We start from the raw sequence: 19,393 nt of genomic DNA on the forward strand, positions 1-19,393 counted from the left end.
AGTGGGAAGGGATCTTCCATGGGAAGGGATCTACTCCTGCTGAAAGTTGGAAGAAGCTGCAGAAAGTAGTGAATGTACCTTCCCCTCCATGGATTCCATCTATATCTTCTACTGCCTCGGAAAGACAGTCAACATACTTAAGGATCATCATACACCAAGTACACACCCTTCTCCCATTGAGGAGAGGCCTCGATAGTCCATTCTTACATTCATGCAATTAGAATAGAAATACAAGAGCACAGATAGAGTGAAGGGTTGCAATTGCAAAAAATCAATTGGTATAAAGCAAGGGCAACAGGAGAGCATTGTGAGTTAATTCAGTTAATGACCCCCAGAAGAAACTCTCAGTTTATTGGTGCACAATTTTACATCTTTGAGTGATGGGAGAAGAGCATGTATTTAAGGAATGATGCATCCTAAGTATGTTGACTGCCTTTCCTAGGCAGTAGGAGATGTAGATGGAATCCATGAAGGGGAATGTACAGTCACCACATTCTGCAGCTTCTTCCATCTATCAGCAGAACAGACCCATACCACCATGTGATGTAACCAACAAGTACACTTTTGATGATGTACCTGTGGAATGCATTGGATGAATCAGAAGATTTGCAACCTGCTGACGCAAGATCAAAGGCAGGAAGTCAAGGTACATCTGCCGGAAGGCTATCTCAGCAACAAAAAAGCAATTCTGAAGGATGCTAGAGGCAGGACTTGCAGGCCATTACATCCTGCAAAGCGAGGCAAAACACCATAAATGGCTGTGATACTTCACTACATGATGAGCTGAACACCTTTTGTGCTTGCTTGGAGAAGGAGAATCCCTGCAGAGGCTGGCGATCCTGTGACATCTATCTTTGAGGCTAATGAAAGAATATCATTCAAAAGAGTGAACCCTTGTAGGCATCAGGCCCTGATGACGTACCTGGTAGTGTACTGAAAATCTGTGCCAACCAACAAGCCGGAATGTTCACGGACATTTTCAATCTCTCACTGCTGCAGTCGGCGGTTCCCATGTGCTTCAAAAGGGCATCAATCATTCTGGTGCCCAAGAAGAACAGAATGAGTTGGCTCAATGACTATCGCCCAGTAGTCCTCACATCTACTGTGATGAAATGCTTTGACACTTGAATTAACTCATAAAGATCTGGACCCAGTGCAATTTGCCTAACATCACAATCACTCCATAGCAGATGCAATATCACTGGCTCTCCTCTCAGCTCTGGATCACCCAGACAACAACAACGCATACATCTGGCTACTCTTCATCGAAAACAGCTCAGTCATCAACACCATCATTTCCTCAGTGCTGGTCAACAAGCTCCAAACCCTGGGTGTTTGCAGCCCAATCTGCAACTGGATAGACTTCCTCATCAGAAGACCAGAACCAGTACAAATTGGAAATTATTTCTCCTCTTCACTGATGATCAACACAGGTGCACCTCAAAGAGGGGTGCTTAGCCCACTGCTCTACTCACTCTGCACCTATTACTGTATGGCTATACACAATTCAAATGCAGTCTAGAAATTTGCTGATGACACCACGGTCGTTAGCAGACAGCAACAAGGAAGCGACATGAAGGAGATACATCAGCTAGTTGAGTAGTGTCACAACAATAACCTTTCACACGTTACCAAAACCAAGGAGGTGATTGTGGACCAGGAGGAAATCAAGAGAAAACGAACCAGTCCTCATAGCAATGGAGAGGGTCAAGAACCTCAAACTCTTGAGCATCAACATCTCCGATGATCTCTCCTGGGGTCTCCATATTGATGCAATCATGAAGAAGGTTTGAAGAGATTTGGTGTGTCACCAAAGCCTCTTGAAAATCTCTACAGGTGTACTATGGAGAGCATTTTCTCTGGTTGCATCACTGTCTGGTATGGAGGTGCCAGGACAGAAAACAGCTCCAGAGAGTTGTTAACTCAGCCAGAGGCATCACAGGCACTAGGCTTCACTCCATCGAGGAAATCTACAAGAGGTGGTGTCTTAAGAAAGCAGCCTCCACCCTTAAGGACCCTCACCACCCAGGCCATTTCTTCTTCACATTGCTACCATCAGGAAAAAGGTACAGGAGCCTGAAGATAGCACCTGGTGGTACAAGAACAGTCTTCCCCTCTGCCATCAGATTTCTGAATGGATAATGACCCACAGACACTAGCCCGGATTATCATATTTTCTTGCACTTCATTTTTGAAATGTAATGTATAGTAATGTTTGCACCAGTGATGCCGCTGCAAAGCAGTGAACTTAATGACACATTCATGACAATAAATCCTGATTCTCGAAGTTGTTGAGAAACAGGAGTGACGTCAAGCTTCCTTGGTCTTCTGTGAAAGTACAAGAGTTGGTGTGCTTTCTTAACCATCGTGGTTGGTCCAGGTTAGGTCATTTGAAATCCTATTCCCAAGAACAGGAAGCTGGCCTACTCGCTCCACTTCAATGCCATCAGCGTGGGCACATTCAGTTTCTATGTTTTAAAAGAATGTCTGAGTCCTTCTTGCGGTTAAAATACAAGTTAAAACACCACGAACTCTATATTTTTTAAAAAATCATGCATTTTTTTTTAAAGTTAGCAGAATGTAAAACAATATATCCATGCAAAATAGGATCTTTGAGCACAGAGAGATAGTCAGGCAGGCAGTGACTATGTCTAATCATTAAGAATTTGCTTATGCTTCAAAAAAGATTAGTTTCTGATGTATTTTTATAGTGAAAGTGCTTGTCATCAGTTTATGGATTGTTGTGGGGTAAACTAAACACCCAGCAGAGGAGCAGGGAATCACGAGCAGCAGCTTCTGGATTCCTCAGCGTAAGCAAGGTAGTTGTTACCAATTTCAGTGCTATTTTTCCGACACTGCATCCACCAACTCAGGACTAGCAACTTTTAAGCATTCTCAAGCTTTTTAATTTGGCAAATAAAAAAACATGAGACAGCAGTTTACATTTAGAACAACTAAAGGGCTCTGTTTTATTTTCCCTCAGTTAACATCTGGAGGGAAGGGTCCAGTGTTCAGTTAATGAGGAAGTTGTTACTCTTGCAGCCTAATACAAAGTTTAATGTTTTTGTTCTTGAAGGGCTTTGGAGTGGGGAAAACGATCTCAGAACATTAACTATCTTTTAGTCACTCGGTCAAGGTTGAAGCAATGAAGGCCATAGGAGAATTTCCAATTCAATCTTTCAATCCTCCTCATATTGGGAAGTGATAGCAAAAAGATCCAATCAATCATACTCATTTAAAAGGTTAAACCCAAACAATGACAGGACAACTGCCTACTCTTAGAGGAGGGAAAAATAGTTAAGTGCAAGTTCATTCTCATAGAAGAATGTTTAAAAAGTGGCTCAACAATCATGGCAAATTGTGTGCACAGTTCTACATAATACATAGAAATAATTACATTGACTTCAATAGAACTCTAGTTCAAATGTGGAGAACAATGGACCATTGCACATTTCAGACCAAGAATAAATTTGTAGGTAGATTTTCAATCACAGTTCAGTGAACATCTCTGTTACTTAGCAATGGTAATTTTGGGTTTGTAATTAGCTATGTGATTGAAATGAATGAATGTTCCTCTAACCAGAGCAAAGAAATCAGTGTTTATCTTGACAGTATACTCCTAGAACGCTTCCACCAGCGTTGTCTCCGCTCCATCCTCAACATCCATTGGAGCGCTTACATCCCTAACGTTGAAGTACTCGAGATGGCAGAGGTCGACAGCATCGAGTCCACGCTGCTGAAGATCCAGCTGCGCTGGATGGGTCACGTCTCCAGAATGGAGGACCATCGCCTTCCCAAGATCGTGTTATATGGCGAGCTCTCCACTGGCCACCGTGACAGAGGTGCACCAAAGAAAAGGTACAAGGACTGCCTAAAGAAATCTCTTGGTGCCTGCCACATTAACCACCGCCAGTGGGCTGATAACGCCTCAAACCGTGCATCTTGGCGCCTCACAGTTTGGCGGGCAGCAACCTCCTTTGAAGAAGACCGCAGAGCCCACCTCACTGACAAAAGGCAAAGGAGGAAAAACCCAACACCCAACCCCAACCAACCAATTTTCCCCTGCAACCGCTGCAATCGTGTCTGCCTGTCCCGCGTCGGACTTGTCAGCCACAAACGAGCCTGCAGCTGACGTGGACTTTTTACCCCCTCCATGAATCTTCGTCCGCGAAGCCAAGCCAAAGAAAAAAAAAGAAGATATGTACTAGGACTATTATGTACAAATTTCAGATTTATTATTGGAGTACATACATTCTTTTTCCTGCAGGCCAGGCAGAATTACCGCTTGTTGGTCGTGCAAAAAAAAAACTGTAAACAACTGTGCAATACAGGTGGGGGGGAGGAAATAATAAAATGCAAAAGTAAGAGTCCTTAAATGAGTCCCTGATTGAGTTTGTTGTTGAGGAGTCTGATGATGGAGGTGTAGCAGCTGTTCCTAAACCCAGTGGTGTGAGTCTTGTGGAATTTATCCCTCTTTCCTGATGGTAGCAGTAAGAACAGAACATGTGCTGGGAGATGATTGGTGCTGCTCTCCAACAACAGTGTTCTCTGTAGATGTTCTCGATGGTGGGAATGAGTTTGCCTGCGTTATCCTGGGATGTGTCTACAATCTTTTGCAGGGCTTTATGCTCTGCAAAAAGGAGTGTCCCCATACTACACTGATGTAGCCAGTCAGGATGTAGAAATTTGCCAGGGTTTCCAATGTCATACCAAAACTCCACAAACTCCTGAGGAAGCAAAGGCACTGACATGCTTCGTTCATGATGCCATTAGAGTGTTAGCTCCACGAAAGATTGTCTGAGATAGTGATTCTCAAGAATTTAATTTGCTCACCCTCTCCACCTTTGATCCCCCAATGATCACTGAATCATACATATTTCCCTTCCTGAATCAGCATCTTGCTTTTGCTGACATTGAGTGCAAGGTTATTGTTAGTTCACCATTCAGCCAATTTTCAATCACTCTCCTGTCTGCTGACTCATCGTCTCTTTTTATACAACTCACTACTGTGGCATCGGTGAATTTTTAGAAAGTGTTGTCATACCAAGCCACATAGTCATAGAGGTAAAGTGAGTAGAGCAGGGGACTAAGGACACAGCCTTGTAATGTTCTGGTACTGAAGGAGATTGTGGAATCTCCTTACTGGATGTGGTCTGGAGGTGAGGAAATACATCATCCAATTACACAGTGGGATGCCTAGGTCTTGAAGTTTTCTCATTAGTTTTAAGGGGATGATGGTGTTAAATGCCAGACTAGTTGATAAAGAGTATCCTGCTAAGACTGCATCTTAGCAGTCCAGGTATTCCTGGACTTTGTGTAGAGCCAGTGAGTTTTCGTCTGCTGTTGACCTGTTGCTACAATAGGCGAATTTGAACAGATCCATGTTGCCACTCAGACAGGAGCTGATTTGCTTCAAACACCAGCCTTTCAAAACACTTCATCACTGTTGATTGAGTGCCAATAATTGATAGTCATTTAGGCAAGTTACCACACTCTTGCTCACCAGTATGATTGATGCCTGCTTGAAACTGGGTACCATGCTTTGCTGATGTGAGTTTTAATACTTAGCCAGATACTCCACCTGGATTGGATGATTTCCCCTGATTCACTTTCCTGAAGGCGGTCCACACGTCATCCTTGGTTACAGACCCAGGAGAGGATCATCCTGAGACTTGGGGTGCACAGTGGTGATTCTTTCTTGTTCTTGTGGTCAATTCGGGTGTAGAGACATTGAGTTGTCAGGGAGTGAAGCTTTTCCATGTCCTGCATCGGATTTTGTTTTATAGTTGGTTATGTTATTTAGGCCATGTTACAGCTGTATTCCATGCAGTTTCCCTTTTTTTGTCTGGAAACTCCACTCTGCCTGGCTTTCCATGGTCCATACCTGCTCCTTCTGTAATGACTTAAATGTATGTGATCTGGCTCTCAGCAGGTTCTGGATTTCATTGCTTGTCCAGGAATTCTGGTTGGGGAAAACACTGAACTATTTGGTGGGATACACTCATCCATGACTTTGGCTTAAGCATTGAGGATATAATTTCAAAAATTGTGGATAATTGAAGGCTTGACAATCTAGTAGAAAGTGGTAAGGATGTTGGTAGCTTTCTGAGGTAGACTGGTAAAATGGTGATACGGTGGCAGTTATAATTTAAAGCAGTATAGTCCAAAATATAGACATTGGGAGGAGAACATAAGAAGGTAATATAAATGTAAATGATGGTTCTTTGCTATGTAGGTTGAAAGGGACCTTGGGTGCATACTTTCAAATCTTTTGAAGGTTGCCGGATAAACTGATAGATTGAATAAGAAAGATGTTTAACATTTTTGGCTTGGTATCTTGGAGTATTAAATACAAAACATGCAAATGATGCCTTACCTCTGGATATCACTAGCTAATCCTCTAATAAATTGTATGCAATTTCAGATACATTTGGGAAAGAGATTTTGGCCTCAGGAAAGGTTTAGAAGTTCACGAGGGTGATGACAGGAATGAGTACTGGTGTAGAGTGGGTATGTATAATTTTTCATATAGTGTGTGCCAAGGTCTGGAACACGCTATTTAAAAGGCTATTCACAGTAGGTTCCTTAAGGACTTCCAAAAACCAATGTGCAATGTAGCGGAATAATTTGCAGGATTGTAAAGAAGCTTGGGTACATGTTAAGTTGACAGTTTCTCTGAAGAACTAGTGTAAACATGACAAGCCAAATAAATATTTCTGAAGTGATTTATTTTTAAGAGACTTTTGAGAATAATTTTGCTTTTAAAATGGTACTACTATATGTTTAAACATAGGACTTTATCAAATCCTTGTGCAGGGGGAAAAAAAAATCTCGTAACTTAAACAGTTGAACTGTGATGGATCTTGTATTATGTAGCCCTAAGGTACAACTCATTATAGAAAATTTTCTGCTATTAATCAAGCTGCACTTTACTGTAGCTTCTGTGTTACATCTTTCATCATTTTAAATGCTCCATTGTAACTACTGTATTCTAATGTTAATTATAACCCCTGCTGCATTGTAATGTTGATTACAAATTGGGTGGGGGGGGGGGGGACTCTTTGATATTTCCCTTGCTGTTTCTGAGATTCTTAGCTATAACTCTCTCTGTTTTACAAGGTATTGAATTGTAATATCCTTCAATATAATACTGAGGAAGCATTGCATTATTACAGATGGTGTCCTTTGGTGCATAAAGCTAAGAACCTGTCTATCCTTGTACCTATAAAAATCCAGGTATTCAGAGAAAAGGCAAAATGCCCAGACCAATATTTCTTCCTTAATCAACAGCGCTAAAGAAATTACCAGACTGTTGATGACCAACTAGTAGGTGTGTCCATTATGAAATACTACCCATGCACAATGTCAGCGCATTCTGAATTTACATTACAGCACAAAAATCAATCGTGATGGATATCAGAGGTGCACATTTTACCTTCTCGTGGAGTTGGATATGCTTTCAGCTCTGGCACATCTACTGCTGTCTGACTTGCAGGCAAGCTCTGCGCTGAGACCAGATGAGTTATGGAAATTCGCTCTTACAGATTTTACAAATGATCTAAAAAAAAGAGAAATGGAATAAAATTCACTCTTGTGGAATTTGTGTGGGGAGAAAAAGTAAATTAATTTTTTTTCCAAGTTACAGATGATGTGGTTTAGCATTGAGGAAAACCACAACATGGCTTGTTTTCTAGAAGCGCAAGCTCCCTAATATGGGGATTGCCTGTATTTGAATGGAGTTTCTGATGTGAATTCTGTGTATTTTTGTTTCTCATTAAATATCAGTAGTTTAACAAGTTTTAAAATTTATTTATATATATTTTAAGAACTTTTTAAGAGACATTGGGACACAATGAATGGCTGGGGCTGGCCTTTGGCTGCACTGCTCATGGAACAGCTGTAGCATCAAGTCCTCGGCATTTGGCAGCTACACATCATGTGGCCCACAGGAAACAGTACAACAGAGTGACAGGCCCTTCAGCCCACGTATCTGTTCTGAAAATATCCAAATCAAACTAAAACTCTACTACTTGCACCTGGTAGCTATCCCTCCAAACCCTTCATTTGCAGATGTTGGTGTGGCCACACAGAATATTGTGTGTAGGTTTGGTTGCCTAGTTATTGGAAGGATATTAAAGTTGGAAAGGGTACAGAAGAGGTTTACGAAGTTGTTGCCAGGATTAGGGAAATTGAATTTTCCAAGTGAAGGCTTGGAAAAACTAGGTCCATTTTCCTTAGTGCAGGTGGGGATCTTACTGAAGGCTATAAAATTATGAGGGTGTTAACTGAGAGTCTTTTTCCTATAGTAGCAGAATCTGAGAGAAGAGGGTGAGGGAAGAGGATTTGAAAGGGGTGTGAGGGAATGGTTCTTCACTCAGAAGGTGGTGCCAAACAAAGTGGTAGAGGCAGATACATTAGCTTTAACTGCATGACTTGGTGGAGTAATATGCAAAAATGCTGGAGAAACTTAGCAGGTCGCGCAGCATCAATAGGAAGTAAAGGGTAACCAACGTTTCAAGTCTGAGCCCTTTGTCAGGATGTCACAAAAAAAGCAAACCGGCACCTGAATAAAAAGATGGGAGAGGGAGAAGAGAGGAAGGGGCAGGGGGAGGAGCATAGGCAAACAGGAAAGAGACTATTGGTGGATAAAGTGGGAGGGTTGAAGAAATAAAATCTGAGATGAGAGGTGGAGGGGTAGTAGCTCTGAATGGAGAGGGAAGGAAGGGGGTGGAGAGCTGGAGAGAAAAAGACAAGAGGGATAGAGAGTCGGAGTGGTTAAACAGAAACTGGAGGTCAATATTAATGCTGTCTGGTTGGAGAATGCCCAGAAGGAGTATTAGGTGTTCCTCCCAATTTACAGTAGCTTCTGTTTGGCAGAGCATAAGGCCTTGGATAGACATGATGGAGTGTAAATGGTGTGTGGAATTAAAATAGTTGGCCAGTGGGTCCCTGTTATTGCTATATGACTGGGTGGGGCTTGGAGAGGTATAGGCCTCAGGAGGGCATGCCATTCAGCACAGACAAGCTGGGGCTGTTTTCATGCTGTCTAATCTATTAAGGTTCTGCAGTTTTGGTATTGCGCTATCTGCTGTACTTAAGCCTGGGTTAACTCTCTGGTTAGCATGCAGAACAGTTTTTTCACATGGAAATAGTCTATTCAATTCAGTAATGTTGCTTTGCATGAAATTCTCTCAATTTTGTAAACTTTTCTTCCCCACCATGAATTCATTAGAATCTGATGATGTACCTCCCTCTTCATGGTTGTTCAGGCAGATAGTTGAAGAGAAAAGTTGGAAATATTTCAATTGCCTGGTCATCAGCACCTTTGTGAAATAATGAGGACATAACCACAGTGTTAGAGTGAGTGTAGGATTTCTTTTGTTAAATTTAGATGTACAGCACGGTAGCAGGCCCTTCCAGCAGCTCAAGAGCCTATACCACCCAAGTACCCCAATTAACTACAACCCCCATACTCTTTTGAAAGATGGGAGGAAACCGGAGCACCCTGAAAAATGCACATAGATACTGGGAGAACGTATAAACTCCTTACAGATGGTGTTGGATTCAAACCCGGGTCACTGGTGCAGTAATAGCATTGTATTAGTTGTGCTGTCATAAATCTGCCAAACGTGTACCAATAGATGTACAAGCTCCCACTACCCCATAATCCTTCTTGACATTAATTTAATTCACTGTGTGTCTGATAGCACAGAATAGATTTCAATAACTTGGCGGAGATTTTGAGAAAAGATGGAAAATGTTCTAATGGTAACTCACACCTTGATCCCAGTTCCTGTCATTTACTCCAAAATAACAGTGTAGTGGGCTGAGTGTTAGACAGGCCGAAATGCCACCCCAGTCATCTGACACAAGATGGCGCAGGCCCCCCTTCCCTTCCGAGGAGAAGCCAGCGGTTGGCGACACGCGTTACCCGGGGGATAGGGCTGCTTCCATGTTGCATGCCGCTGGGCGGTGAGTGACGCGCTGACGTCACTTCCTAAGGCCAGTGCACCCCTCACGGGAAGTGGGCGGTCTCCTCGAGTAGCACAAGGAATTTAATAAAGTTCAGTTACTGGTCCACCTCGTGCTGTGTGAATGTCTCTCATTTTGGTAGCACTGCAATTAGCAGGTCACTACAAAAGCTTCAAACCAGAGCACAGTCATAAATTTGACTTTTGTGTTTTGTTCTGGTTGAAGTGAATGGAGGGGGAATGGTAATTAATAATCTATTAGCCAAAGTCAATGTGGTGTGGATTGAAGTTGATGACATCTTGGTTTTTTCCTGTTTCTTCTCATTCTATTTATGAATGTTGGGCAGAAAGGAAATTAAAGTATTGAGGGGAACCTGATTACGACCCTCGAATGTTGTGGTGAAGTGTAGAACCAGGAAATGTCACTACAGACTAATAATCAATTTGGTGTTACACCTTAATATTACCATCTTAAAAGATCATAACTATTTTCATTGGTCTTTGTACTTATGACAAGAAAATAGCTTGAATGTCACAAAGTAAAGTTTCACTTGTGTTCTTCAAGAGAAATTTGCCATCCTTACCCACTTTTAATATCCAGTCCATGTTGTTAAGTTTTAAATACTTTTGAAATGGCAACATAATCACTAGAATTAAACAGAAGGAATAAAAGAGGATAGAACACTCTGCATTAATGAGGCACCAAATTCAAGCAGTAATATTGATCCCAGTCAACCTTGCAAAGTCCACCTCACAATCTTCTACTAACTTAATTGGAAGAACTGTCTCACGATCTAGTTAAGTAATAGTATGACGGTCTTATTCATATAATTACATCTTATAGACAAGAGATTTCCATCAAAGTCCTTGAGCATGTTTTGTCCCATCAGAGCAGGCATCACAGTGGTAGACAGACTGGGGAGAGAAGTTGTCTGAAAAATTCACAAAGTCTCTTGACATCAGGTCAGGCATGACCAAGGAAACTACCTGATTGCCACTTATCATTCTCCAGTTAGTGTATCAGTTCACCTCCATCTGGAACAACACTTAGAAAAAACACTGAAAGTAGCAAGGGCATAGAATTAACCCTTGGTGGTGAACTTTGATGTATTTTTCCAAGTCTGATTTGACTGCACTAACACGGAGTGAAACTGCCAAATCTTGATAGTTATAAGTGCTGAACTGATATTGACCCAGTGTGAGGATAAACCAACTAGACTTTGCCCTTGCCAGATGAATCTATCCATAATGGCAGTCATGGAAGCGATCACACCACAGTATAGTCTGTGTGTAGATACATTCTTCTTTGCAACAGGATTGTCTCAGAGCAGATCTGGCTGCTCAAAAGTGGGCATCCATCAATATCAGCAGAAATGTATTCCATTGCAATCTATAACCTCATACAAGATTCAATTTGTTGACTTGTAATAAAATAGGATAAAATTATACAAAATTTCCTTTTGACTCTGTAAGGCAGATAGATTCACCATTAGTATCTCTTACAGTCAGAGAAAGAGAAGCAAAAGAAGAGTTCCCACCAGAGTTACTGAGTGTCCGTGGATCACCTCCAGCCCTCCCGCAGTCTCTGCAACCACAGAGTCCATTCCAAATCATCGGCAGTCTGAGCTCCAGATCCGAACCTCCGATATGATTAGGAATCCTTAAGCACCCTCTCGCATCCCACTTCCAATACTAATTCTAACCCTTCAGCCAGTTTCCAGCAGTCCACCACCTGGTGTGAGTCCCTTTGACTGCAGTCGACAGCACCCCACAGGCTGCATGAGTTCCTCGCCTCAAGTCCACCATCTGTTCGTTCCTCAGCCGCAGAACGCTTCACTGGTCTGCCGCCATGGTCACCGTCTCATGGGTCATCTCCTTTGCTTCTCTTTCTCAGGTGTGAGGTAGTCTCCCCATTTTCTGGTGACCTGTGCACTCCTCTGCGTCCCCAGAGTCTGTAACCCTTCATGGCCTGCTGCTAATTATAGGCACCACCATCTTGGGCGCAGACCCTGCAGGATTTTTATTAAAACCACCATCAGCTCCTTTGACAGACCATTTAAAGCCTGTACACAGCTGACAGCAGTCATACTGTGGGGGTTGGACCCTGCTCTCTGCGGGTCTGTACCAGTGGCAGCACCACCATCATAATGAATCCTATGGCTTGACAAAAATAATGTCCAGCCCAGCAGCCTACAATAAATCAGTTCTGCTCACTGAGCTCAACCCGTCTGCTACTGTTCTTTCAGTAGCAGTGTAGCTGCCGCTACAGGGGAAACAATTAAACAGATCATGGGATGAGGAGGCTTTAAGAGCATGCCTAAGTGAATGCTAAAGAAAAGGTTGCCCATTCACAACTTTTCAACTTGAAGTACCAATTGGGTCAAAAACACACAGGAATGTGGGAGGAACTTGGCCCATCTCGCAGCATCCATCGGAGGAAATGATATATTACCGACGTTTCTCACCTGAGCCCTTCTTCAAGGTATAAGCGAAAAACAGGAAGGCCTCTGAATAAAGACTGATGGGAAGAGGGGGAGGAGATTGCCTTCCTGATTTTTGCTTATACCTGGAGAATTGCTCATGCCTGAAATATCTTAACCTCCTATGGACACTGCAAGTCTGGATAAGTTCCTCCAGCATTTCTGTAGTTTTCTTTACTATAATCACAGATTTTCATGTTTCGTCCCAGTTGGGTCATCCATCTCTAGTTCCTCCAGAGATCCTATCATAGAAGTCAATCTCCAGCACATTTGATTCACACTCCATGTGATATTGTGCACGAAATACAGAATCAAACCTCCTGGGTGTGGAGCTGAAGACAAGCTCCCCAGAACTAGCTGTGCCTCGATCAGGTTTTTCCATCTAAATTGTCCAGATATGCTCTGTTAACAAAAAAAATACTGTTCCAATCAGCTAATTACTGCCCAATAAATCTGTTCTCAATCATCAGAAAAGTGATGAGAAGCTGTTACTGACAGTTATAAGTGGCACTTACCAATAACCAATTTGGGTTTCACCAGGCCCACATGACTCACAGCTGAATTATGGAGCTGGGAATGACAAGCCATGATATCAAAGAGCATTTGCCCAGATATGGCAACATTGACTCCTGGTAAACTGAAGTCACTGGGCATAAAAGGAAAACCACTCTAGTTGCCGAAGTTGTACCTCACAAAAGAGGGTTGGAATTGTTGTAAGTTCATTACCCTTATCTCCACTTCATTGAAGGAATTCTTCAGGACACTATCTTGGGCCCAACCATCTTCAGCTACATCATCAATGCAATTCCTTTGGTCAGAAAGTTAAATGTTGAACGGCGCAGTCTTCAGTTTGTTACGAGCCTAGAGGACACCAAAACCCAGTAGCAATAGATATTCACCAAGACAAATGGTTACTTAAACAAAAGTTGCTTTTAATTATCTTTAAACATTAAAACAGATTTACACTTTAACTTAACTAACCTAACTTAACCCCCTTCTAAATCTAAGCACATGTGTATGTAATGTGTGTTGTTAGTTCAGAGAAGTTCTTTCGTTCACAGTCCAAACTCACTTTTCATTCCTCCAAGTTCACTGGTTGGAGGCAATTCTTATGCTGTGCACAGAATTTAACATTATAAAGTTCACCAGGCTTTGGTGCTTCAACGGTAAATGTTTACCACTCAGGAAGGTTCTTGTCGGTTTTCAGAGAGAAATTTGTTGTTCCAGGACATCCACAACTGATTACTTCTTAATCAGCCACTCCAGTGTTTCTTGCTAACGAAATTTGCTCCCTTCAGGGTTCTCCAGGTGATAACCTCTTTCTTTCAGGTCATCACAGAGTGCCTTTTTGTTTCTCTTATTCCAAGTGAAACATTAGACAGCCAGTCCACACCTCTTGCGTGAACCACAAGAGCTTTGACCAAGCTAAACAAAGCACTTACAAACCCGTCTTCCAAATGGGGTTTTCCACAAGCTTGCCAGCTTGTCCTGTTCCAGTCCCAGCTGCTGTTACTGACTATAACACTGTCGAAGTGATCTCTCTCTCTCTCTCTCCCTCTCTCTCTCTCTCACACACACACACACACACAGAAAAAGCCTGTTTGACTCTGCTTGCCAAACCACATGACCCTCCCAGAACAGCTCCAGACAGAAGCGGCTCCGACAAGCTCTCATCTGCTGCCTTTTTGTAAATAACAATCCGTTAGTGAAGTCTCTTGGGCAGTCTCCAAAGCTCTTGCAAAAGTTGTGGAGTTATGTCTAGCATTAGCAGAGCTCCAGTATTTTAAATAAGATCTGTTTTAAAGTGTTTGTATGTGACCTATTCCAACAAACCTTTCCCAATTTATCTCCCAAGTTCCATTAATGGTTCTAAATTGAACATAGTAGTCCATGCTGCACGCACAAGACCATTGGTTGATGTGTCAAATAGCATTCCTGCTCCAAACATCTCCAGCAGAGCCTGACCACCTATTCTTTACATTTAATGATATTGCTATCACTAAATGCCCAATATGAATGAATATCCTAGGGTTCACAAATGATCAGAAACTCAATTAGACCAGCCATCCAAAATCATAGCTACAAAAGCACCTCAAACTACAGGCCACCAGTCAGGACCATGGTGAAACATTTTCAACTTGGTTGATAACTGCAGTGTGAACAACTATTAAAAAAGCTCAACCCCATTCAGAACAAAGCCGCCATTTGATTGGCATGTCATAACCCACTCGAAAGCATACATTTCCTCCATCACCAGAGTTCAGCAGCTACAAAACGTTCAAAATGTACTGTTGTTTCTCATCCCGGCTTCTTAAACTTGCAACCCTACCATGAAGCACCAAGCACAAGAATCAACCTGCAGGCTTCCTTTGCTGGTCTTTCTATCACTACCCCAGCTAAAAAATGGAACTCCCTGTCCCAACAAGACTGTTGGAGTCCCTTCATCAGAACTACTTCAGTGGACCAGTGATGCCCAGCTCCTAATAATGAGTATAACAATAAAACGATGTGATGATACCTTCTCCTTTCTGCATGCTGGCACCTGTAGTACCAATCTAGCATCACAAATGTATTTTTATTTTCTGTAACTTTCTTATCTTTCGGCAATGACCCAACTGCCTTGAAGATAAGAGATAAATGAGGCGAGGAGCAAAGTCCCAATGTAGGGATTGTGGGCATCTTATTCGAATTTACTGTTTTCTGGAGCAATCGGTTAAGTTGCTTCAGTTCTATTGCAAAGTCAGAATTTATTCTCTCCTTTATATTTAATGCAGAGTACAGTCGTTTTGAGTCCAAAATCCATGATCTTCGTGAACAGATGATGAACAGCAGTATGAGCTCTGGATCTGGCTCCCTGCGGACTAGTGAGAAACGATCACTTTATGTCCGGTAAGTCTAGTGCACAATGGAGATGGTTAATTTTCTTTGGTCATACTTGGAAGATCCCAGTGGACAAGGCTTATAGTAACTACTAATCAATAAAAACACTAATTTGAAATGCTGCAAGTACAAAAACAATGGCACTGCATTGAAAAGAAATCTTATAAAAATGGCATGACTTTATTGAATGTGGGAAAACTCTTCAGTGAATTACCATCTAATTTATCCACTAGTGTTATCACCAATGGCCATGAAATGATATCTCGCTCTGAATTTATAATCCTCAATTGAATTATTTATTATTTCACAATTTGAATTTCCCACATTGGCTCTTCTTAACTGAAGAAATTAGGGTTCTGTAAGAGCAGTTTTGGTGTGCAATAGGGCAAGGACAAAAAAGAGGATTAATGTATAATATCCAATTAGGTGTCAAGAAGATCAAGTCCATTGTTTTAGGCTCTTGCCAAAATCATTCACTAACTGCCAAAATCATTCACTAACTGCCAAATCTATTTCTCTCCTAGGACTTTGTCCAACCTCATGCCACACTATTTAGGAACCGACAAAAACTTCTAACCCCATAATTTATCGAGACTGTCACAACGCTCTTCTCCGACTCTGTTTTAACATATTGTAAGCATGTGTGGTTCACTTCCAGAAATGCCCAATTAAACATGCAGCTGTTTGCAATACACATGATTTTCTCCTATCCTCAATCTAGCCACTCATATTTCCTCCTATTTCCATCTCAGTTATCGATCTAACTTCTTTTCCAATTAATTTATTCATTGTGATAACAAATTCCACATTTTAGTCATCTCTAATAAAATTCCCTCTATTGCTCTTGATTTTGCTTTTGTATTTACATGCATTTGTGGCTCCTAGTTAGTTTACATCTACATTAGAATCATTTTCAATACATGTATCCTATCAACATTTTGATAATCTTAAAGATTTTTATTACGTCACTCTTCTAAAGAGACACCAAATGTTCAATCCTTCCTAAGAGGAACAACCTCTCAATTTTGGTATCATTCAAGCAAATATTTTCTTTTGCAACTTTGTACAGTACTTAGTCATAGAGCCATACATCAGGGAAACATGGCCAGAGGCCCAGGTTGTCCAACATACCCTCCTGTTTAGTCCTATTACCCCTCTAAGGCCCCTCCCATTCATGTAATTATCCAAGTTTTCTGAAGGAAGCTATACGTGCCTCTGCCACTTTGTTTGGCAGCTTATTTCATCTGCCCACCAACCTCTGACTGAAGAAATGTCCTCTCACATCCCTTCTAAAACCCATAACAGTCCTCATAATTTTATAGGCCTCTTGGTTTTCACAGTCATTCCCAATAACTCAATTTCCCTAATCTTGGCGACAACTTTGTAAACCTCTTCTGTACACCTTTCTAGCTTTATAATATCCTTCCTATAGCTCGGTGACCAAAACTGCACACAATAATCAACATCTTGACTAAATTCAACATGACATCCCAGCACTTATTTTCAATGGCCCAACCAATAAGTGTCCCAAATTTTCTCTTCAATATTTACACCACTGCTGCTATTTTTAAAGAGTTACCTGCACTCCAAGGTTCCATAACACTTTTAGGGGCACTGCTGTTAATGGATTAATTTCTTCCCAGGTTCGATTTATCCAAATATAGCACCTCGCTCTTCACCAAGTTGAACTGCATCTACCATTCTTTAGTGCAGTTCGCCATCTGATCTAGATCCCATTGTAAACCTAGGTAACCACTCTACTGTAGCACATATTTACATGCCATCAGCAAACTTACCTTGCCACAAACACTTTTATTCAAATTGTTTATGTATATTGCAAAAACCAAGAGTCTTAGTACCTAACCCTGAGGTACTACACTGGTCAAGGTCCTCCATTCTGAAAAACTTCGCTCTTTAACCACTCTCTGACTCCCATCACCTAAAAACCTGCTTTTTATCCAGTTGACCAGCTGGATTCCTATCCCATGTGCCTTAACCTTCCATACCAACCTATCATTGGAATCTTCTCAAACACTTTACTAAAATCCATATAAATAACATCAACTTACCGCCTTTGTCTCATTCCTGCATTTCCTGCTCTGCAGTAAATATATTAATTTAAGAAAATCCCCATCTCCTCTAAGATTCACATAAACATCATTATTCTTAAAGGGAGCTGTTCCTTCCTTTTGTTCTTAATATAAATATTTTAGGCTTCTCCTTTATATTATCTGCCAAAGCCATCTCAAAACCTTTTTTACCTTTCCTTATTTGCCTTTTCACTTTTTTCCTATATTCATTATAGTGACAGGGGATTCTCCCAAAACTGCCTCCTGTTTCTTTCTAATCTGTTCCTCTATATCCTTATTAACCAGGATTCCTTTACCTTGCCATTCTTTCCCTTTAACTTACTGGGAACATGTTCCTCCTGGACCTTATCACACTCTTTAAACATCTCACATTTGGCAGTTCTGCTCTTACTCTCTTAACATTTGTGTCCAGTTAACTATTATTAATTTATGTCAAAATTGGCCATGCCCCAATTTAGGATTCTAACTTGAAGGACCATTGTTATCTTTCCCATAACTACCATAAAGGTAATAGACCCGTCATCTCTGGTTCCCAAGTGTTCACCTACTGATGCCTCAGTTACCTGACCAGCTTCATTCCTCACTACAGGAGAATATTATATTTTATATATTCTACTTTATAATCTATCAATCCATGATGCTTTTACAGTATTATTGTTCCAGAAATTAATCTCAGTGATGTGACATTTGTAATCTGCATCACCACATTTTGTGCATTTTACCACTGCTGCTTTTCATAGAATATATGGCCTTCCTTTTCCTGCTATGACCCCTCAACTTTTTTTCTGAGTTGATCTTTTACAATGTCACACTGGTTTGGAACATTGTTAGTGTCTCTTTTTTATTGTTGCAGACATGATTTGCTTACCATATTTTGAAATTGTACTTCAATTTCTGAGGTATATAAATCATGAATCGTTTTAATGCCACTTTCTACCCTTTGCATCTGAATCATCCTTTTAATACTACCTGTTTACTGTGCTGTAGTCAGTTAGCTAATTACTCTGCAACTTGTCTCCAAAAAGTTCATAATATTGTTCAAGTTTATTGTGACATGCACCAAGATGTCGTGATGGTGATTGTTTTGTGACACAGACCAATAAACATCTTGTACATAGTACAACAAGTAAGACACAGCACAATTGTGTAAAGTTACAGAGAGAAAACAGTTGGTCTATAGAGCAAAGATAGCATAAGTTTACTATTTTGAGGTTCATTGAGGAGTCTGATAATTGTGGAAAAGAAATTGTCCTTGAATCTGGTGGTGTGTAATCTTATGTACTTGTGAAGGAAGGGCGATGTTGAGAATGTGGCTGTGTGAGATAAGTCTATTAGTACGTTGTTCTCTTTTCCAAGGCAGCGGAAGTTATAGATGGAGTCAATGGAGGGGAGGGGTTATGTGTGTGTTCTCAAACCTCTGCAGTTGATTTATGGCCTTGGCTAGAGCATTTCCTATACCACACAGTGATGCACCCTGATAGGATGCTTTCAATGGTGCTCCTCTAGAAGGTGTTAAGGGATGCTGATGACATATCAAATTTCTTCAGGCTTCTGAGAAAGTAGAGGTGCTGGTGCATTTCTTGGCCATTCATTCCATTAATCAACTAGGACTATCAAAGATTTTTTGAACAATCAGATGCTTTGTATCGATGATTATGAGTTTATTGTCATATACTTATGACCAATGTACATATGCACCAATATTCTTACTTGCTGCAGCTGAACAGGATTTGTATAAAAATATAGTAAATTTTATTGAATTAAAAAGACAATAAGTTCATAAGATAATTAGATAATAAATATTCACACTAATCCCAGTGCAAAAAAAAAGTGACTTGCATGAGTGCATAGGGTCCTTTTTTGACTTTGGTCCTATCTATGATTAGTGTATCAAGTGTCTGATAGCTGTTGGAAAGAAACTGTTCTTGAAACTACAGGTACTGATATTCAGGTGACAGAATCTGGGGAGAAT

General features: G+C 41.1%; 1 protein-coding gene across 6 annotated transcripts in view; it reads left to right on the forward strand.

Moving 5' to 3' along the window:
- LOC138740440 (disks large homolog 3-like) overlaps positions 1-19,393 on the forward strand; it is a 379,720-nt gene that overhangs the window by 296,130 nt on the left and 64,197 nt on the right. For all 6 annotated transcript variants that reach the window (XM_069893062.1, XM_069893063.1, XM_069893064.1 and 3 more), the window contains one exon: positions 15,226-15,340. In XM_069893062.1, coding sequence (XP_069749163.1) covers positions 15,226-15,340 — 115 coding nt within the window. The remainder of the gene's footprint in view (positions 1-15,225; positions 15,341-19,393) is intronic.

The sequence above is a fragment of the Narcine bancroftii genome, chromosome 8, assembly GCF_036971445.1.
Source record: "Narcine bancroftii isolate sNarBan1 chromosome 8, sNarBan1.hap1, whole genome shotgun sequence".
Classification (NCBI taxonomy): Eukaryota; Metazoa; Chordata; class Chondrichthyes; order Torpediniformes; family Narcinidae; genus Narcine; species Narcine bancroftii.